Source organism: Aulonocara stuartgranti (assembly GCF_965226115.1).
Source record: "Aulonocara stuartgranti genome assembly, chromosome: 4".
Taxonomy (NCBI): Eukaryota; Metazoa; Chordata; class Actinopteri; order Cichliformes; family Cichlidae; genus Aulonocara; species Aulonocara stuartgranti.
In genome coordinates, this window is record NC_138942.1 from 14,678,883 (window position 1) to 14,701,280 (window position 22,398).

At 41.9% G+C, this 22,398-nt stretch overlaps 2 protein-coding genes across 2 annotated transcripts in view; one reads left to right on the plus strand and one right to left on the minus strand.

Moving 5' to 3' along the window:
• tedc2 (tubulin epsilon and delta complex 2) overlaps nucleotides 1-22,398 on the minus strand; it is a 278,694-nt gene that overhangs the window by 117,495 nt on the left and 138,801 nt on the right. The window lies entirely within an intron of this gene.
• Nucleotides 1-22,398, plus strand: part of coro7 (coronin 7) — a 115,600-nt gene that overhangs the window by 90,057 nt on the left and 3,145 nt on the right. Inside the window, exons 10-24 of the mRNA XM_082530273.1 lie at nucleotides 18,548-18,602; nucleotides 18,708-18,765; nucleotides 18,863-19,008; nucleotides 19,097-19,195; nucleotides 19,275-19,379; nucleotides 19,491-19,650; nucleotides 19,771-19,946; nucleotides 20,087-20,195; nucleotides 20,279-20,365; nucleotides 20,774-20,916; nucleotides 21,139-21,243; nucleotides 21,562-21,647; nucleotides 21,750-21,891; nucleotides 21,975-22,064; nucleotides 22,165-22,281. Coding sequence (XP_082386399.1) covers nucleotides 18,548-18,602; nucleotides 18,708-18,765; nucleotides 18,863-19,008; nucleotides 19,097-19,195; nucleotides 19,275-19,379; nucleotides 19,491-19,650; nucleotides 19,771-19,946; nucleotides 20,087-20,195; nucleotides 20,279-20,365; nucleotides 20,774-20,916; nucleotides 21,139-21,243; nucleotides 21,562-21,647; nucleotides 21,750-21,891; nucleotides 21,975-22,064; nucleotides 22,165-22,281 — 1,678 coding nt within the window. The remainder of the gene's footprint in view (nucleotides 1-18,547; nucleotides 18,603-18,707; nucleotides 18,766-18,862; nucleotides 19,009-19,096; nucleotides 19,196-19,274; nucleotides 19,380-19,490; nucleotides 19,651-19,770; nucleotides 19,947-20,086; nucleotides 20,196-20,278; nucleotides 20,366-20,773; nucleotides 20,917-21,138; nucleotides 21,244-21,561; nucleotides 21,648-21,749; nucleotides 21,892-21,974; nucleotides 22,065-22,164; nucleotides 22,282-22,398) is intronic.

Below are 22,398 nucleotides of genomic sequence, written 5' to 3' on the forward strand. Positions count from 1 at the left end.
CAATGCGTTCCTGTAATCTGTTTCACATATTTGCACATATTTAGCGGACAGGCATTTGGTCAGGGGTGTAAATCAAAGTGGCGGTAACAGGATTCTGCGTGCCATCAGCACGTTGCGCTCCTAATCACCAGGGCTCAGTAAAAGATGGTGAGGCAGCCTATAACACTGCCCAGGGGAACCAATAAAACACTGGTTTGGTGCTCAGCCAGTTCTGCAGCCTGCTAGGGGTTTAATGCTTGAGGCACTTAGTCATACAGCACCATGCTTGTTTTTTTAGTTGTTGTTTTTTTTAAGGACTTAACTGAAAATTTCTTCTTGTCAGTTTTCATAAAAGATGCGCTCTTTAATTTTCTTGTAGCTCACTTCACTGTTATTCTCCTCGAATCCTCTTTTCCATCTCATTTGGTCCTCTGAATATGTGGCTGCACAGAGTCAACCAGACTGTCCCCACCCTGTAGTGAAGCAGATGTTAACAATTACATCTGCTTCATCTTTTTGGTCTTCATTCGTCTTTTATTTATTTATTTTCTTGCCTCCATGATACGTGGTAACCTTTAAAGTCTCTATTTCATGTTTAACTTTGACCAAACACTGTATTTAACTGTAGATCTTAGCTAACACAGGATTAACTGTTTGGCATAATTATCCAAAATAGAAATATGACAATTTAAAGTAAAATTAACATGATTGTGAGGACAGTGGGTGTTCCATAGCACACAGACAGCTGTATGAGAAACACTTTTGTCTCAAAGGCACATAATACCACAGTCTCTAGTTTGGGTTCCTGGGTTTTTTGATGCTATGGCGAGGCTTCTGTCCATCGATTCGCAAATCACAAGAATTACTATTCCTTCTAGTATTGGTTAGATTTTAGTGAAACTTGCGCACACTGATGTGCTTAAGATCGAGGTGTAGGTCTTGTAATATGATGCAGATGATATATGGCAACTCATTTTACATTTTAGGCCGCATATAGCCCACTTAAATCTTGTGTGGGTCGAATCAGTGAAGGTCCCCTTCCTCTAGGTGGCCTTGTGTTTCTAAATATCACGTTACTTTGGACCTTTGACGTCTTCTTCAAGTTCAAACGTTCATAAAATGCCTTTTTTCTTAAAACACTTGTTTTAAATTCATCTGCCTGTCTTTGTATTGGCAACTTTTAGGAAGTGATCGTCTTATAAGGAAATTCTAAATATCACATCCAAACATTTTGTCACATTTGACCTCTGATCTCACTTTTACATTTACATCTGCCTTTCTTTCAAATTGATCTTTCTGTGTTAACGTCTCGGTTCCTTGTTCGTCTTCGGTGCTGGTCCTCATGTCAGTATTAGTTCTCTTCATTATTTCCCATTTTTACTTTGAATTCTGGGTTTTCTTTCATGTCTTGCATTAGTTTTGCTTTCTGTCGGTTTGATTGCTTTGATTTACTTTCACCTGTGTTGGTTATGTCCACCTGTGTCTCGGCCTCCTCCTGTCTACTCCCTAATCAGCACATTTTGTGTATACGTGTGTCATTTGTCTTTTGTGTCCCCTTAGGTTGATCTTTTTGCTGCTTGACCTCCTCTTGGACTCTTTCCATCTTTTGTTTCTTTACCGCCACCCATTAAAGCCTTGTTTTATTTCTTATTCTGCCTGCTTGAGTCCTTGCGACACAAAAATGTTATCAGAAAGGCTAAACTGAGTGTAAACTGTCTTCTACCTTCCTTTCTTCTTACTGACCTCAGTTTTCATGAGTTGAATGGGTCTTAATAATACACGTACATTCCCGTAAATATCAGTGTTTAATGTTAATTACATTTTAAGGGCCAGTTCCTTTATTCCTAAAGGAAGCTAAAAGGGATTAGAGTTGGATATTTGTTGGCTTGTTTGGCTTATTATATGTTGTTTGTGCTTGCTTTGCTGTAATTATAGGTTTGTTCTGCATGTGCAACAACAGTTATTTTTCTTGTGGAAAATTACCCCCTTTGCTTTTTTCCCATTTTTCTTGCTCACTACACTCTTGTCTAGTGTAGGCTTATTGAATATATATAATATAATGATCAGGTTAATTTTGTTATACTACATAAAGCACAAAGATGATGAGATATTTACACCAAATGCTGTAAGACCCTTTAAACCCATCTCCACATTTGTCCTGGACAAACAGACCCCCACTAGGACCCGAGCATAGACAGACCACATAACCTTTGTCGTTTCTCTTCCTTTGTTTGTCTCTATAATGCACTCCTGCTTTTCTTCTTCTTCTCTTTTTCCTCTGCTGCAAAAACGTTTCTGCCCCTCTCTGAGCCTGGTTCTCACGAAGGTCTCTTCCTGTTAAAAGGGAGTTTTTCCTTCCCACCATTGCCAAGTCCTTGCTCATAGTGGACCAGCTACTGTGAATTGGTGCTTATAATATCATTGAACTGAAGTGAAACTACAAAGGCCTAACCTTCATTGTCACGTCTGCAGATCTTTGCCAACACACAAACGTGTGCCTCGGTTTGAGGTGTTCATGTTTTGTTGTTCACAGCATGCCTGTGGCTTTTTACTTTTAGGAGCTTTTTGGGACAAAAAAACCCAAGAAAAGCATCCTTGGAGCAAACACGGGACAACAATGAGTGAGAAATGTCATTTGGTAACCACAAAATGACATTTCACTTATTCACTCATTCCACGTGTTGTCAGCCGGCACAACAAAATGCTGTCTTTTAAACAAACAAAGCTAGCTTTATGATCTCTCTTTTTTTTTCTTTTGGCTCCAAAAACAGTGTCCATCAAATTTTAGAGAGTAACACTGATGGCACATTTTGTAACCAAACAATGCAGCTATGCACATTTGCTAAACCATTTGTCATAATTTTCAAGATTTTTCCCTGTGACAAATCTCTGGTCACACAAAGTGTGAATATTCATTTGCTTTTCTCTGGCTATTCCTTCAACATTATTTTGTTACACAAGTGTTTCAGGAATGCCTAACATCTGTTACTTTTTGAAATTTTGAAAAGCACAAAAGCTGCATTACTTTCCTAGGACAGCGTGGGAATGATTAGTCGTTAATTTTCCATCCTCTGTCTCATTGAGAGGTTGAGGAGATTATGTCCTTCTTTAGTGTTTAGTGTATGTGCATAAATATTTGCAACTCTGTACATTTGCGTTTTGTGCACATGCACGCCATCCTCCTCTGTCCACAACTACATGTCTTCCCGTCACACATAAATGCGCTTTGACGGGAGTGTGTGTGTGGGCTGCCTAGAGACAGGCTGGGACCTCCTCTTAAGGCTTGAGCTGCCTTTCTTCCCACAGCACCCGGCAGGAGGATGTCCATGGGAAGTATAGTGCCGTGCAGAGGGGAAGAAACCTGGGAAAGAAGAGGGAGTACCTCAGAACATGCATGGTTAATTAGTGGCTGCTATGGGAACTTGAAAGGGACAGAGAAATATGGTCAACACAGCGTGCAGCAAAGAAGCAGAAGTTGTCACTATTTGTGTAAGTGCAAACACATAATGCTAACATTAGATACACCATATCAGATAAAAGTGAAGTGTCGTCTGTTTCCACCCATCCTCTCTTGCGAGGTCTAAACATTATATGTCAGTGTGTTCCTCATAAAGCTGTCTTCCTTAGAGGAACCTTTCACACATAAATTATTATTGTGTGTTGTGCCGTCCATCGTTGGTTAATCAGGCCCGGTATGGCTCAAGGAACAGTGCGTATCCTGAATTTTACTTATTGTTTAGGGTTTTAAAAAAGGGCTTGGGTGGTTACACAAAATATATTTTTACCCTTTCTCATGTTTTTGTTTTTGCTTTTTTTTTGGGGGGGGGGGGGGGGGGGGGGATTAAAAAGCTGTGCTACTAAATCTTGCCTTTGGGAACACAGACAGGATGTCATAAAGAAAATTTAAAAATGGCTCCTGTTTTTCATATATTTATTATTTTGTTCTTAATACTTTTTATGATTGTGATTTGGGGCTTTTTCTCATTTCCATATGGTCTGGTTATTCCCTTTTGGTCTCGTTGGAGCTAGTTATGTCAACATAAAAAGCCCTCAACACAAAGACCTCAAGAATCCCAACACTGAACTTTTAGTGATTGCAGGAGCTGTTTGTTTCACACAGAGGAGGGCGAGACAGCAAATACACGGAGACCTACAGAGGTCAGACCATAGTTCACTTTGAGGTTTACTAGTCTGTTGACTTTGTGCACGCTAGCACTTCTCATTAAGGAGCGAGACAGAAATGGCAGACAGCACAGCTGGTTCATTCCTGCCTTAGAGCTGGACAAACCATTAGAGCGCATTTTATTGTAGAAAGGATAAAAACAATCTTGGCTTTACTAACGTACATTATCAAGCTGATTGAGAACATGCTTCCTTTAGCATCTGTGTGGTTTGTATTTTTATAGGTATTATTTACCCTTCAAGGTCTTTGGTGCCGTGTCAGCTTGTGGTATCTTGCATTTGTAGACAGTGCACTTGTTACTAGTTATCTGTTCCCTTGAGTTAAAATTGAGGGATTTTTGCAGGGGCTGAGGGTTAAGAGCCAAGGTAGAGAGACTGAGTGGCCTGTATATAAAAAGATAGACATCCACTGTGAGTCTTGCTTTAAAGGATTGATCTCAGCATTTTGGCTTCTGTCATCTAAAATGGGACCCAGAGGTGGCCATATTTAGATATTTTAAATATGAATATTTTACTGTGAGTCTGTGTGGATTTCCTCATTTGCTCACTTTGCTCACTTTTAGACACAGTCTCAAAATAACGATTAGAGGAACTGCAGGTTTTCAGTTACGCAGCAGCTTAGTTTTTCTTTCCTGGAGGTTGCTTCTTAGGATTTAGAGGGACCTGTCCCTGGGTTAGTCTAAGACAGTAAGATTTTTGTTTATCCTAAAATGTAGTATTTCCTTCTTTATTTGTTTAGGTTGGGTTTTTTTATTAGTTTTTTTGTATATCTGTGTCTTTCTTCTTTAGAGACTAGAGGGGTTTTTTATTGCCTTACACTGCAATTCCCCTTCAGCTCTACCAAGCATATTAGCAAGTTTGAACTTGATTTGATTCCCTGGTTTGTAACTTCGTTAGGCAAGCTGTTATTGTTCTCATTAGACACTTTATTCATTACAGCTGATGGCTGTTTTCAGTTGGCAGTTAAAGAGCCAAATACTTTCCTCGGAGTTTGGTGGAGACCTAAAAGAAAGCAAAGGGGATGGTGAATATTTGATCTTTTTTGGCATTTGACATTAATCACGACTCTTATCACTAGCTGATAACATCACCCTGTGTGTGTTGTAATTAGAGAAGTGTTTGCTAAGCTAGCCACGTCAACTTAAAAGCTAGTTTGTCAGTGTTGTGTTAATAGTGTCTTATGTTACAAAAACAATCCATTAACCCAGGTTTAAAAAAATGATATAATATGCAAATGTGCACATAAACACTTCCCTTCAACTCCAACTGTCTGTCCTGCATTCCTTCTGTGCTCACTTCCTTCTACCTCTCAGACAGATTTTCAGCTTGCGCATTGGTATGCCAGGTATTGAGTAGCAACAGCATGCCTGTGGTTAAGTGCAGGAATGACTGAAGCTTAGCTATATTATGTTCACTATGACAATTGCAGGATTGGTACTATGGCAGAAACTCTTTCAGAATGCAGAGAGCAGCAAAGGTCTGATCAGGTCATCCTGGTGCTTGCACATGCATAATTTCCACTAAAAGATGGTGTTTAAGCATCTTAATTAGTTTTTTGTTTTTGCAATATTGACTTTGCTTACATCTAATTATTCCAGCTTCTGATTTAACAACTTGCTTTGTTAGATTTTTCTTTTCAAATAAATACATTGTGAGAAAACATCAATGTTTAATATCTCCACAGACTAAAAGTCCACCCCTCTGATTCATAGCGGGTCAAATCCCGTAAAGTCCACCGAGCACAGAGAGAGGGTTTGTCAGTATTATTCTTTCACCTCCTCTTCTTCTGTTTAATGCCTTTCACAGTACTGGGTAAATCTTTCAGTGTTGTACCCTACATTTTTTATTATCCCACCATCTTTCCATGCCCAGATGCAAACTGTGTGGTCTTACCTTCGCGCTGTGTTTCTAAACTACTGCGGCAGCGTTGCTACACACTCTCTCAGCCACTGAGTCTGAAGCCCTTGTTGCATTTTTTTTGTTGTTGCTATTCTTTGACCAGGCAGTCACATGAGTAATTTAGCTAAAAATGACCTGACTAGTTAAATAAAAGACTAAAAACAAACACGCACGCACAGATAACAGGTGTTCGCTCAGCTGCGACGCTGATACCATCAAGAGATGGATGCAAAGGACTCGACATTGAGAAAAGGTCAAGAGGTTGATTAAATGAAAAGAGAGAGCCAGGCTCACGTCCCCGTGGCTGTCGGGTTTTAGAAGAAGGGCCCAAGCCGCAACTGTTATTTTGGATTTTGTTTCTGTTCACTTCATGACAATCCGGTCACCTTCGTGTTTGCAGGGCCCATCTGAGTCTGATTCAGTGCAACTTGAGCACCACTTAGCTTTATCCTCTGGAAGAATATGCATGTGCTGTGTTAACAAATTGCTCAAAGCTGCTTTGTCATGTAGCGGATGGAAACGAGCCCCACTGTTCCTTTTACCACAAACTGTTATGTTTATACATCTCATTAAACTTTTTTTGTGTGCGTGTTACTGGAAAACTATCCGTCAGTAATTGTTTCAGTGATTAGGTGGTCAAAAAATGTGGTTTCTCCGTTGACCAGACAGAGATGGTGGAACAAGAGAAGAAAAATGTGTTTTGATGTGTGCGGATGGGGGCAGAAATCGGAGCCGGTCTGCTCGTACCAGCAGCTCATCAAGGCTATTGAGTCAAGGCTATGGTGTCTTCTGTAACAATCTCTCGGGTTCTCTTTGGAGCGGGTATCGCTTCATTCTAACTCTCCCAGATGTTGCGTTATGAGCTCAAAGCATTCTTGGACACACACAAGTATGTGGACATGCATAACTGTTGTGATTTACTACAAAAATGTGATAGCGATCTTATCTTTTACTTCTCTCTCTCGCTGACTCTCTGCTCTCCCTCCCTCAGTCTTTCGCCGTGTCTCATAATAAATCTGTTGTTCTGTGAGTTTTTTATAGTGTTTTACGGTGCTTATTCCTGCTTCTATCATTAAAGCAGAAGATTTAGTGTGGGCGTGCTGGACCTGCTAAAGGTAAAACACAGAATTTCGTCAGAGGGTCACGGTTAGTGCAGCCAAGCTAAGTCTTGAGGCTGTTAGACCGACCCCCAACGATGTGGTTAGGGATTTTTAAACCAAACCTTGTGTGTAAATTTTTCACAAAAGATCACACTTGTCGTTTTGAAAACAATCCTTTTCTGTACTCCTGAATGTTTTTTTTTCTTTTTAGAGATTTAGGATTGTTATCCAACAGGACTGGAATTTCTGCTTTTGAGATATGAGAGAGATTGGTGGCGGGAATAGAAGCGATAAAGGTGGTGATTCAGAGTTGAAGACACCACAGAGTCAAAACATGTGAATGTGGATCCTTGAAAGGTGCTCCGCTCAACGCCTCAAGAATGTTTCGTCTTGTGAAGAAGGTTTGAAGAAGTTGTTTTAGGGTTTATGTTTCTCCCTTTATTTTTCTTCTTCCTTCTCTCGAGTTGACCCCTTTAACTCATCTGCACACATGTAATGTACTCGGGCTTGTAGGAAAAACAAATATTAAGCAGTCGTGTTTTGCGTACATAAATCACTGGGTTTTATGGTTTTAGCATTCCCAATAATGCAGACTTGGCCGGCCATGAGCGGGTGTCTCGCATACACTCAGACATATACACTAAGGTGAGTATGTTCTGGAGGTTTGAGTCAGCAGTTATGAGCTGTTCTTCCAGACCATTAGCCTTGAAGAAAATCAGAGATTTCCAAACTGTCGGCTGGGCTGCTGCTGTCAAGCACCAGAATGTCCTTCTGAGACTGACCACAGTCTGTTTAGCTGGACAATATTTTAACAGGGCTGTAAGTCCTTCATCAAGGCCATTATTGGTGGATTGTGTTTTTATATTAGACTTTACTGAGCGCTGCAGTGTGTGTAGCGTAAACCAGCAACAGTTCGGGGCACATGTGGTCTTTCCACACCAGGAAAAATAGATTAGAGTGGACCTACGTCGCCAGTGTGATTCCTGTTTGAAATGTACATTTCAGCTATGGCTCTGGTATGCAGAATAATTACTGTGCACTGCGTGATGTCGATGGGTGATTGCAAGCATGCCATTCTAATTATCTGGTTTTATTTTCAAAACCAGAAGATATTTTCATTTCTTTTCATTTTTGAGTCAGAAAATAGCAAAAACGAAGTGGATTTACAAAGACACCGATACAGATTATATGCAGCTTGCCTTGTGTTACCTGCTGAGATATACCGTAGTTTTGTAAATATCATTTGTTTTAGTTGTATTCTATTCATTTTGGCTAATTATTATTAATCTCTGTGTGTTTTTTCTATCACACAACATGAATCGCGACAGGTTTAGAGGAAGGCTGCCTCTCCCCGAGCCTGGCTCTACGGGACGTTTCTTCCTGCGTTGTGCTTGCTCACAGGGGATCGTCTGATTGTTGGGGTTTTCTCTGTTTTCTTTGTAGTATTGTAGGATCTTTATCTTACCTTAAAAAGGCACCTTGTGCTTTGAGACTGATAAATAACACTGAATTTGATAATTCAGTGAGTGTAATTATTTCTTCAGATAATTTTTAGCTTTGAAACTAAAGCAAGTCTCCACATTTCCTTGTTTCAGTGTATTTGTTGATCGAATAATGTCTTTCAGATATTACTATTGTCCAATAATCTATCAACTTCAAGTCAAGAGTGCAAAACAGTTCCACACTTCCTCTTTAACATGTGTACTGTATTTTGTGTTTAGCGTTTAAATTACAACCATGACAAGAGCAGGAGTTTTCTCAGGTAACCTAACAGCAGAGAGGGTCATAGCGGTCGTGACCCTCACCCTTTTGCTGTCTGTCTTATGTGCCACGTCCTCTCCTCTCTGCTCTGCTCTGAGGCAGTCACAACTACCAACTGGTTCCCAGGCCCTGAGCGACAGGTCACGCTATGGTCGTCTAGCCTGGGCCCTTGATGCTGAACCCCGAGGTTAACGCGGAACACATCCTTTCAGGGGCGCTGCGATCATCATCTCACCTACTGCACCTACCAGCTTTTTAGAGATGTAGAGACACAACACACAAACATGTCTCGGTAATGAAAGTAGCTATTTATTTCCTCTAGCACGCTAGTCTTAATTCCTAAAGTGTGTTTCATGCAAATGAGCATTTTAAGTATTTGTGTTTCCCATTAGTGCATCCTTATTTCTCCCTCATGCCCACCCACATCCTACAACAAGCCCATTCCCACTGAGCACTGACAATCAAGAGGCTGAGCCCTCCCACCAGTTTATGACCAGTGACCTGACTGTTTTATAACTGAGCAAGTCTGGACCAGTTTTCCACACATTTGTGTGTTTTTGTGCTGACATGAGCATCTGTCATTTTTCAGATAGTATTTTTTTTAAATTTATCTTAGAAAAGCATCTGTATGCGTTTCATCATTTTAGTGTACATATCTGTTCAGCCCGATTAAGCCCCCTCGTCCTTAATCGGCCCTTCGTCCCCTCCAGTGAAAATAAAGATTGGGCTTTTCATTCTTCATGTCAACATTATGTAAAGCAGATGTAATGCCGATCATGTGGTCATGCAGCATTCTGTTAAGTTGCCTCGAGATGTGTTGAAGCTGCGTTGCAATGGGCTATTTTTCTGCACGTGTTTGGTGTTTTGCAGAGATGCGTTATGTGGCGGCAGCAATATTAGTAGCAGTGTTGCAGGTCTTGCTGTTTCTGCCTGCGGAAATGGATTAAGTGAGCGATTGGCCGCACCGATTTGGGTAGCCTGTGTCGGTATGAAGATAATTTGGAATGCTAATGAAGCGTTATTCTGTTTCTTGAGGACACGAAGAAAAATACTGTGGAAGCTTCTGCATTTTTTTCCATTTGGCAACTTTGCGTGTGGTTATATGTGGAATTGGATGGTGGGTGTCATAAGGGTCACTGCAGACCTGTTGACATCGGATTCAGTGAGTTTAATTAAATCGTGGTCCATGTACGTGTGTGTGTGTGTGTGTGTGTGTGTGTGTGTGTGTGTGTGTGTGTGTGTGTGTGTGTGTGTGTGTGTGTGTGTGTTGGTCCAGAGGATGGGGGCCCAATGGAGAAAGCAGAGAGCAGGCGCTTGGCAGCCCATCTGAGGGGTTCGTCACTGGGGCTCACACACGGCCACAGCTGGCCTCTCCACTGACAATCCTGGCTTTTCTCCCCCTCTCAGGAACGCACTGCGTCAACTCTAATTCCTTTCTAATGAACTGGCTACTGAAGGTAGCTAGGCAGGCAGACCCGGCACACTTATTAAAAGCACATAGTGGAAACTAAACACATACTCAGTGGAAAAAATATGTCACACTTTTGTACATTTCAGTTTTCAGCAGGATGTCTGTGCAGCTTGGCTCAAGCACCCGTTGAGAAACTTCAAACTCAGAATGTCTTTGAACCTGCAGTCAGCTCAAGCAGAGCTGTATCTTTAGATTTTAAACCATATGAGAACCTACAGTTTGTCTCATTGTGAAGTTTTTTATCGCCTACAATTGAGCCACAAAGACTCCTTTGTCTGATATGATCTGATGATCCGTGCGGTTTACACTTATTCACTGGTTCAGTTCAATTTTCTAGTCCAAATAAAGATAGTATCTCCATATACCATACCTTATGCATGGAACAATGATGTACATGTCTTTGGGAGGTCTGAAAATACTTCTGGAAATCACAAACAAACCAGATTAACCAGAATAATCAAGCCACAAATAGATTTTAGAGTAAATAGCATTGATTTTTAAATTACAACTGTACTTTTCAACATGCATAAAGAGTCAAAGATGTTAATGGCTGCAGACATGACTGTAGAATGCACTATCCAATCAAAGTGTGCTGGAAGATGCCACTCTGACACAAATCACCTACCTAAGCCTATTTTTCTAATGCTGCAACGTTAATTTGTATCGTCCCTGTTGTATAAATAAATAAAATGCAAATATAAAACATTGTTACAGCCTGTCGTGGTAGCTTCCTTGCAGTTGCCTCTTTCAGTTGACAGAGTGCATCACTGGATCATGAAAAAGAGATGAATCTTCAAAGATGAGTCCACTCCTTGATGGATCAGATCAGTTTTGATGGCCTGATGGGAGACTTACACAGAGATAGTAACGTGGTTTTAATGCTGTGGTCTATCGGTGCAGTGCTGTATTTAGTATAAGAAGGTCGGAGCTGAAACTTTGGTTTCCTCTTGTGGGAATGAGATAAATTTGGACAGTTTTACGTGAGGACAGTTGAATGTATTTCAGTTAAAGGCTAGTACAACTATGATACAGAGTGAGTCGAGCGGCCTCACTGTGACCCTTTGCTTTTACTTCTGTGGTGCAGCCTGTGGATCCTCTGTTGCTGCTAATGGAAACTGCTAAGCACATTGAGACAACACAAAGCGCATAGGTTTGATTGCTGTGTCAGTTTACAAAGGTGACAGAGTTCATCAGCTTTGATGTATTGTTTATTTGCCTGCGTCTGGCACCCTTGATGGATCGTGATGCTATAGTTTGAAAGCATTTGTCTGTTCCAAAGCTTTTGTTGACTTTTTAGGTGATCTTTTCCATGATTATCCATTTTCACTTGGATTATCTCCTATGAAAAGTATTCCCTTTTCTTTAATTTCACATACTTCGTTAGCAGTACATTATAAACCAACCTCGAATTTTCCATCCTGGAGACAAGCTTACAGCTTCTGTGAATCCCATTTAATATCAGTGGATTATTCCACTCCAGTCCCTTCATTATCGAGGTAATGTTAGCACCCGCAGCGCAAGTGTGCATAAAACCATTAGCTGTGTCCAACTCATTTACACAAAAGTAATAACACTAGAACAGGAAGGTTGTGCCCTTTCACAGAAAGCAATAAAGAGAGGAAGAGGGCAAGGTTATCAGGAGAACAAGTAGATATTCTGCCGGTCATATGAACTGTCTTCATCAGATAGTGGAAAATAACTGAAAAGCATGTGCTTATATGGTCACACTTTTAGATGGGAGATACAGCTCTTAGTTACAGCCAGATGGTTATCACACCAGATATTTTTACAAATCAATTTTATACTACAGTACATATGCCACATTATTAATCTACTTTATGTCTGTACATGTGAGAACAGATAGAATAAAGTCAAAAGTACAATTAAAACCTAGTTGAAGGTTTTACGGTCATTACAGCTGTAACTTTACAGCCATACAAGCGATGGTATCTATTTTGCTCTATGTGAAACTCAGAACAATATCAGATGTCATGAACCTTTTCCCAGATATTCGTAGTGACCAGGGGACAACTAATGTAGAATCGCTGATCCATCGAGGACAAGACAAGATGATAGTTTATTAAATTTAAATGAAATTTGTAGATTGTTTCGGTGGAGTTTAATAAACTGCTTGCTATCTAAAATATAACGGGACACCAGAGTATATTCTCGAGCATCTTTAATCTCTTTTCAACTTTAATCTCAGCCAAACAGATTTACTCAGGAACAAATAAAATACTAAAAAAGCCAAACAATAACATTTTTAAGTTATCTAAGTGACTCATATATCATGTTTAACCTGAGTAGCGAAAGACGGCGGTGGGTTTGAAGACGATTTGCGGGGAGTCCGGTGTTCTCACGGGCTCTAGTGAGCCTTGCCCCCGGCTCGCTATCGAGCTAGTGGGTAAAGAAAACGTCGGAGCGCTTTTGAAAATATTTGGTGTCTTGATAAACTGAGCAGATATTTGAGGTTTACACAGCTACATTCTTGCCTAAACGTTTATTTTGTGACCCAGAAAGAATGAGAGTAATATTAAAACTAACTAGCTGCCGCCATTGTTGTAAACTGCGCTATGAATTCTGGGAGACAGCTTCTTCTTCTTCGGGGTTTAACGGCAGCTGGCATCCTTGTACATGCAGTGCTGCCATCTTCTGTTTCAGTCCGTTATTACACTCTTAAATCCTACTACTTATTCCTGCGTCTTTTGGGATCTTACAAAGCTTCAAACGACGCGTCGACTATTAAATTAGTCGTCGACGATTTTCATAGTCGACGTAATCGTGACTAGTCGACTAATCGTGGCAGCCCTAAATGCTACCCAGAAAGAGGAGGCCTTTGAGGAATATGAAGCCAGTTCAGTTTTTGACATTCAAAGCTCTGAATGTGACTGCCTTTTGTTCTGGGGAGGCCAGTCCATGACTGATAGGGTTCCATTGTGTGTTTTTCTATCCAGGCATGCTTTCACTGCATGAGCGGTGTGTTTGGGATCATTGTCATGCTGAAAAATGAAGCTGTTGTCTATCAGATGGTTTCCAGATGGTACTGAGTGATGGATTAAAAATCTGATGGTACATTTCTGCGTTCATATTTCCATCAATATTGACAAGATTCCCAAACCTACTGGCTAAAATATAGCCCCAAACCATGTCAGAGTCTCCACCGTGTTTTACAGATGGCTGTAGACACTCACTGTTGTATTCAAAATTTGAATACATCACTTTATAAGATATGTTGACACTGATTTTCAGTCGTTCTTGTATAATTTGGCATGACTCAGTCCTTTCTCCCCATTTCCCTTCCTTAAGAATGGCTTCTTGACAGCCACACTTCAGTGAAAAGTAGTTGGATCAACAGATCCATCTCTCAGATTTGCTGGGGAGACCACGTTCATGCTTCAAAATCAGTGATTCAAAACTGCTAAAATGTGCTCTGACCTATCCCAAGAGTCTTTGTGGCCAAATAGTCCGATAGATAGCTGACCAGCAGGATTGCAGTGAATCAGTCAGATACAGATGGACAAGCTGAAGCTTTCAGTCTGTAGAGGCAGGTGGGCTGATAAAGTGGGCTGATTGAGGGTGAAGGGTCTGTTGATCTGTGAACTCAGAGATAGCGCTGCACCCATCACTCCCACTGACGGGGATGACATAACCAGGACACTGATAAAGAAGATGGGAGTAGGGCGGATGGTGTGAATAAAAGGCAGGTTATATTGTATACAAACATTACAGTGGACACTCTCCACTGCTGTGACTCAAGATAAAGTCAAAATGGCTTTTTTCTGGTGGAACTTGGTGAACTCTGAGTGTTCTCGTCATGAAAAGTAGTATTTTATAGGTCTAGCACATGGTTACAAGCATACAGCATCCTCTACAATTAGCCTCTCACTTCAAGTGAAGAAGAATACTTAAACAAGGACAAAAGGAGAACCCTTTTATAGAAGGATTAACAGCAGCGAGAGGGCGAATTTCAATAAAATAGTTAATAGTTCGAGTGTTTGTCCATCCAGTCTGAATAAGACTACAACAACTGAGCTGGTTTCATATTCCTCAAAGGCATCCTCTTTCTGGCTAGCTCTTACCTGTCATCTGGAGCTTATTGAGCTGTCTACTGTGTGTGTGTTTTTGTGCACGTGTGTGTTTATAGCAGTAAGGTTAGCCAAGCTTTAAGGCCGTGATCTCACACGACAGAGAAAGGTCCCTTTGAGTGATACAGATCTGGTCGTAGCTCAACCCATAACATTATACCTCCACAGGCTGCTTCCATTAGCTCCACCTATACTCTTTATACTGTAACAGTACTGTGTGTGTCTGATAGCATCAGTGTGACTGGATGTGCCTGCACACTCACAAGCATTGTGTGGGTGTGCATTTTCATATTTCCGAAGAACATACGGTACAAGAACATGCACCTCAGTGTGCTACTGAAAGGACTGTGTGTGTGTGTGTGTGTGTGTGTGTGTGTGTGTGTGTGTGTGTGTGTGTGTGTGTGTGTGTGTGTGTGTGTGTGTGTTTTTGGCGTGCACAAGATTTGGGAAGTGCATATAATTGGGCACCTGCAGCTAAAGTTGGAAAGAAACTTCAGGGTTGATGGAGTTCAACCAAGCAAAAATGTCCAGTCACTGAACATTAAGAATGGGCACAGCAATCAATTTACACACACACACACACACACACACACACACACACACACACACACACACACACACACACACACACACACACACACACACACACACACAATTTCTGCACTTGTCTTTCATCCACATGTCTGCTTGTCTGGCCCTCCATTAGCCAGTTATTCCAATAAAATACACTATCTCATACATTATCAAATGACAGCACATTCTCACAATAATACTATACCTGTGCTGATTCTGACTCACACACTCGCACACACAGACTCACTCACACAGATGCAGGCTGGGGTAATATACCCATCATATCTGCTGGTGATGAAGGCTGCTGTCATGGGGCAGAAGGTTGTTTTATGATGGTTCATTTGGGCCTGCGTGAGGCAGCAGTGTGAGGCGATGGCAGACGAGACAGGAGGCGTGCTCTCTGTGCTCTGCTTTGTGTAAACTCTGACAGGAGCAGAGTCCCAGTGACAGACTGAAGCCAGGGGGATTTGGGAGCACCGGGCGGCTCGTTGCAAATCATTGCAAGAGTTTGAAAGGTGTTAAGATGTTAGTGGGTGTAGATGCGACTGAGAAGAGTCTGGCAAAAGTTAAATCTTTCAAGGCGGGGTTGCTGAATTGTCATGTTTTCCAGCTGATATTATAATAACTCGTAATAAGTTTTCTCGTTTGGTTTTCTCTTTTTCTTTCTCTTCTGCAGTATTATTTGATGGCTAATTAGTGCATGTGGTTTTAACTTGGAAGCACACACCCAGCACTGGAAAGGTCTTATGTCTGGATTAGCATGTCTGGCTGCGTTCACTGCTACACTCGCACCTCTCCTGAATGAGCCCTGTAATTGTTTTCCTTTCATTCATAATCAGCCCGTGTGATCAGGATCTGCATAACAAGCTCAGTCCTGTGAGTCTAACTGCACTGTGTCATTAATAATACATGTATGCATACATCATTAAGCTGCGTAATTAGCCTGTGTATCTTGTAAATCTGTGTGTGTAAATATGCACATGCATGCTTTGCGTGAGTTTTCCTGTGTGGGAAAATGCTCTTGTGGTGAGGTGGAGCATGAAATACGACAGTAAACACAGGCCGCTATCAGTGATAAAGCTCCGCTCCTGTTATGTGGATGTTTGACTTGTACTTTTACTGTGAGAAAACCAGAGATAAGACCTCAGAAAAACTGAAGGCAATTTGGAGAAATAATTGGGGATTGTGGAGGACAAAGCGAGCTCACGGTTGTAAGCAAGGTTGTGTTTTTGAATGAGGAAGGCTTGAACGGGTGAGGGACAGGAGGACAGGCAGCGAGAGGGATGTGGGAATGGAGGTGTTTAGGGTCTCCCTGTGGAGCGTCTCGGATATGGGAACACGGAGTCGGCCTAATGAAGCGTGGCCGCCCCTCGCTGACTTAACAGGCCTGAGATACAGGCAGGGATGTTGGGGGAACAGAGAAGTCACAGGTCTGATACTCGTCCAGTTTTTGAAACAGAAAGAAAGAAAGAGCATAAGAGGATGAGAAGAGCAGGGAACACTCGTTAAAAAAAGACTTACACCTACTGGATAAACATTTAAGGAACAAAACATTAAAATGACAGTCACGTTGTTCTGGAGGGAGACGACTGATCTTAAAAGGTTTTAAAAGATTATGTTCCTTGATGTGCGCTGGGTCATTTCTGCCGTTGTGGCTTTTGCGAAGCAGCTGATATTTCAACAGGTTTAAGAGCTGAATACTTTGTATGGGAAGAAAATCATAGTGGACTCTTAGCTATTGACGTCATGGGGTTCAATGTTGGGACCGGCAATTTTGTGGTGCCATGGCGGTGCCAGCTTTTTGGCACAAGGAGCAATGCTTTTATTTATTGAATTTTTGCATGAAACTAGTTATAGATTAGAAAGTAGCAGCGCATCAGAGGAAATGGGTGAGTGCAGAGTAATATAAAGTGGGTGTGTGATCACCTGTTTGATAGCACTGCAAACCAAGTTTCTTAGCTAAACTGTTAAAGTCTGTGGCCGTCAAACTCCATTCTCAAATTCATCCAAAATACATTCTTTCTCTGGAACCTCTCACGCATGTACACACGATAAACCCTCGCGTGTCTCCGTTCCCTGTCACTTAAGATACCCAAACTAAGTCTGTCATTATGCTGTCATAGTTGAAGCATTACATCACCAGTCTGTCAGTCTCAGTTGATGTGCAGGCAGCCAAGTGGCGTTCCCCTGGAATAGCACCATTACACAAAGTCTTCATCATAAACCAATCATTCGGACTGCCTCTCCACTTCAATCAGACTATCCGTGGTCTGTAATGGGAAGCGGTTGGATCAGCCAGCACTCCCTGTCCTCTTGTCCCGTCTGTGACCGGCCCTGGAAGCTAAACTGGAAATGGAGATTTAAGAGCAGACACCGAGGTGGAGAACAGGAGATGTTTGTCAGCATTGCCAGTGTTTGCGCAAATGTTTCCTGTTTGGTCACCACATCCAATTGTCCTTTCCTTGCTGATTAAAATGGCTTGCTCAGTTTCCGCAGCCCTCAATCTTCTTCACTCAAATCATGAGAGAAGGCAGGTGACTGTGGGCTTGTTTTCAGCGTGCATGGGTGAAAGGTCAAGGTTGAACTAGAAAGTTTGAACAAAACATTAATGAAAAAGTGTTGATAATAAAAGCTGGATTTGGAGATTTAAAAAAATCTTTTTAATCTAACAAATCATAATGTTGATAAACTACGAAACTTGTTCCCAGTTCCAGTTCTCCTCCCCGCTCACCTCCAGTAATGTTTTGCATTTTTAAATAACATTTGGAATGTCTGGCATTTGCCTCATGGTCTCCTCTCCTCTCATTACTTATCGTCACAACCTTGTTGGTTTTAATGCAGTAACAAGTCATGTTATTATTAAATTTATTTTACCAGGAAGTCCCACTGAGAGCAAAACCTGGCCACAGTTACAACTATATAACAGAAGTGTCTCTAAAAAGTTGCAAATGCAACAAAAATATAAATTCACAATATAAAAAATACAAACGCATATTTTAAAAAAACTTCCAAATATTAAACAGCTTCTCAAAAGAAACATCTGCAAGAAAGTCTCCATCACTGCATTCCTTATTATGCTTTTAAATTCACCAACAAATTTAGGCTTTTCTGTAAATTATTCCATGTTCAACATGAATAGTGAGAAAATACTGGTTTCTCGGATCTCTCAGAGCCGTAGCTAGCCTCAGGACTCTACTGCCTCCTTTACCAAATAAATGGGCATACTACACCATCTAGTGGCAGCTCACTAATGCTTAAACCCAAAGAGGACTTGAGTGTATATAATTTTGAATGACAAGCCACTCTCTGCTGAGCCAAAGGCAGAGGATTGCCATAGCAGGTAGCTCCCCCTGCTTTGTTGTAGCAGAATCTTACGCCTTCCTGACCCAACCCTGAAGGGATTTGAACCAGCGACCTTTCATTTACCGAGCAAATGTGTATATCATTTTGAATGTCAGCTTCTAATGTCTCTTTCTCTCTTGTCTCTTTTCTTTCAGGACACTGATCCCACTATTTGATGAGGACACAGGTCTGCTTCTACTGGCTGGCATGGTAAAAATATATGCTTGAATATTAAATTTGTTGTTATTGGTTATGTTTTTAAATATCAGCTGGAATGACCACACCATTAACATCACCTCTCTGATTCTTATGCAGGGAAACACTGGGATCGATTGCTTTGAAGTCTCTTCCTCCGAGCCTTTCCTCTCTCAAGGTGAAGCTCTGTTTGTTATCTGTCTGTACAGATGTCACAACCAGTCGTCTTTCCTAGTATCCTGATCCATCTCTTCTTCTAATTCTCACATCCATAGTCAGCCACTGTCTGACGGATACCTCAACAAAAGGCGTTGCCCTGGTCCCCAAGCTTGCCTTGGATGTGATGTCCTGCGAAGTTGTGCGTGTGCTTCAGCTGACAGACAGCTGCATCCTGCCGATCAGCTATCAGGTCCCTCGCAAGGTGTGTAGATGCACAGCAATACTTACAGCTCGCAAATAAAGGTGATGGACTTATTTTAAGTTCTCCGTGTTCATTTTTTGTCTTCCAGAATTCAGGTCACGAGTTTCATGACGACCTTTACCCAGACACGGTGGGCACAACCCCAGCCATGTCTGCTGAGGAGTGGTGGAAGGGAGGGAACAAGCAGGTACGTGATCCCTATTTTCAAAAAGCTTAATCCAGTCTTCACGCTGCACAGGAAGCTCAAGCTGTTCGTTTTATTGTAGGTGGAGAGAATTAGCCTGCACCCAGACAAACGTCCCAAACAAAAGGCAGCACCAGCAAAACAGACACCTGCAAAAAAGGAAGTGGCCAGTGGAGGGAGCAAGGAGGTGAGATGCACAATTATTCAAAAGATGGGCAAAATCTCCCAATTTAAACTTGATTTTCTTTTTAAAATACCAGTGGATTGAGGATAGTAATCCCATCTCTCTTCCCCACAGGATCAAGCTCGCGACTGCTCTACCTCCAGCAGTCCTTTGAGCACTCCCAGCAGCAGCGCCGCACCATCTCGCTCTCCTTCCTCCACCTCCGGCCTCTCCTCAGGCTTTGTTCCCAGCCCCAGTCCCAGCCAGACTGCCAAGGCTTTCCAAAACCTGATGGGTAAAAACAAATTAAAAAACACAAACGCACACTCTTAATTTCTCCTTACCCATGTTGGCGTTTTATCTTTCTTTACACAGTAAGCTGTTAATATTGAATTATTGTTATTTTTTTATTCAGGGCCAACTTCCAAGTTCCGTCATATCCAGGGGACAGTCATGCACCGGGACACGCACATCACCAACATTCGTGGCCTCAACCTGACCACACCTGGCGAGTGTGACGGTTTCTGTGTCAACCGCCAACGTGTGGCAGTGCCCCTCGCCATCTCCGGGGGACAGATTGCCGTATTTGAGGTACAGCAGCAGAAGAAAAATAGAGGGATGTTGTTTAATAAAACTGCAGATCCCGTTTTCCCCTGTAGTTAGTTATATTGAGAAATTAGACATGTGTGTGCTGTATCTATGTGTGTGAGTATTTTTAATCCTTTCCTCAGCGCTCCCAGCCTGGCAAACTTCCAGATACAGCCCTGCCCACCATCCAAAACTCTGTCAATGTGGCTGACTTTGCTTGGGACCCCTTTGACACACATAGACTTGCTGTCGGTGAGTGCATATGCACTTTAGGGTAAATTGGAAGTGTCTCAGTATGTATTTAACCTGCTTGTCTCTCTCTCTGTGCATGCTAGCTGGTGATGATGCTAAGATCCGGGTTTGGCAAGTACCAGAAGGCGGGTTGAAAGAGACCCTAACTGAACCTAAGATCATCATGCAAGGTAGAGTTTTATTTATTGCAAGTTAGAAGGTATGCAGATGTTTGTACTGCGTGTTCCCTTGCAATACACTTTGCATTCCCTCCAATCTGTAGTTTACAGAAAAAGAGAGATGATCTGAGAGTGCGTGTGGTGCATTTCTCTACTGAAAAGGCAGAACTTTAGCCAAACTGCCACTGACTGCGAGCAGTCAGTTAGTAGAGAGCCTGGTGAAGGAGGTCCTAACTGCAGTCATACCAGTTATTTTGTGCTTTGGTTACATTGTGATGTTATCGACGGTACCTGAGATTGCATCAAAGTTAAAGTGAGGACATTTAAGTTTGAGTTTCAAAAGTAGTTCAAAAAGAAATTCGCACCACGCTCCTTAACAACATTACAGACAATACTGACTTCTGAGGCGACACTTTGCAGGCCACACAGAGAAAATCTACTCCATCACGTTCCACCCTCTGGCCAGTGGACTCCTGGTTTCTTCATCATATGATCTCACAGTCAGACTGTGGAACCTAGAGACCGGAAAACAAGTCAAAGTTCTCGATGGACACCAGGACCAGGTGAGTGATCAAGAAGTACATGAGGTTAAATACAGAAACACTTTGTGATTTCATTCTGTGTTTAAGAAGCCAAAGAAAATGATGCCGTATGTGCAGACTGTCTGCACCTATTTGGATATCTGGATCAGTTTCCATACAATGTCCTGATGAAAACCTGATCATCTTAAAATTCCTGATTTCTTCTTCATCTTCTCTTGTGCTCCTCTTTGTGGATCTCATCAGGTGTTTGGCATGGCGTGGAGCCCAGATGGGAAGCTTCTGGCTACAGTTTGCAAGGATGGGAAAGTTCGTATCTACGATCCTCGCAAATCCACTTCACCTGTGCAGGTGTGTATCACCAACTTTCTAGAAATGATTTGTGTTTTGTGAAAATAGGACAAATCCACACATCTGAGCCTCGTTTTTGAATTCTAGTACACTAAGAAACAGACTCCTACAACATATCGACTTGTTGTGCTCATTTCCAGCTCTATATTTGATATTCTTGGGCTCTACTACAGTAGTTTCACATGATTTACAGCTCAAAGAAATGCTTGCATGTATTTTCGCCAGGTGCTCAGATTTCCTTAAAGCCATTAAGTCGTTAAGTCTGCCTATCTGGGGACACCGACAGACACTTAAATGCTAATTTCGCTCTTCTTTCAGGAGGGCCCGGGGCCTGAGGGCCACAGGGGAGCTCGTGTGGTGTGGGTCTGTGATGGCAAGTACTTGCTGGTGTCTGGATTTGACAGGTACTGCAAATGTCAGAGAGTTTTTAAGCAGGCAGGTTGTTGGAGCACCAACGAGAAAGTCACAGGAGAACTTGTCTACTCACTCTTTTCCTTCTTCTACAGTCGCAGTGAGAGAGGACTGTACCTGTACTCTGCTAGCTCCCTGTCCTCTGGGGCCGTATCCAGTGTTCCTGTAAACGTCTCCCCTTCCACACTGATCCCATACTATGACCCCGACACCAGTGTCGTCATCCTAACTGGAAAAGTGAGCACACAAACAGAAATATTTACTCTCCATAGCCATTGTTCCATGAAATAAGATTTAACCTGACTGTGTTTCTTTGTCAGGGTGACACCAGAGTGTACATTTATGAGATCGTCCCTGAAGATCCATATTTTATTGAGTGCAGCAGTTTCAATTCTCCCGAACCACATAAGGTGTCACAATCGCTCCCTTTATGTTTCATTCATTGTTTTCCGCTTCTTTTTAAGTTAACTGGATATCGTTGAACTAAATCAAAATGTTTCCTGTTTGCAGGGTTTGGCCTTTCTGCCTAAGACTGAGTGCAATGTTCGCGATGTGGAGGTAGCTGTTGGACTGATGCTCACCAAGACAACCATAGAGCCAGTGGCCTTCAAAGTGCCAAGGGTCAAGGTGAGCCAACTGCATCACCTTGTGGCCAACTTGGAACATTACATGCTTTCCCCTCCTGATGCTTTTTCTAAAAAGTAACTGTAGCTCTTATTAGACGCTGTATACCTAATTGTGTAT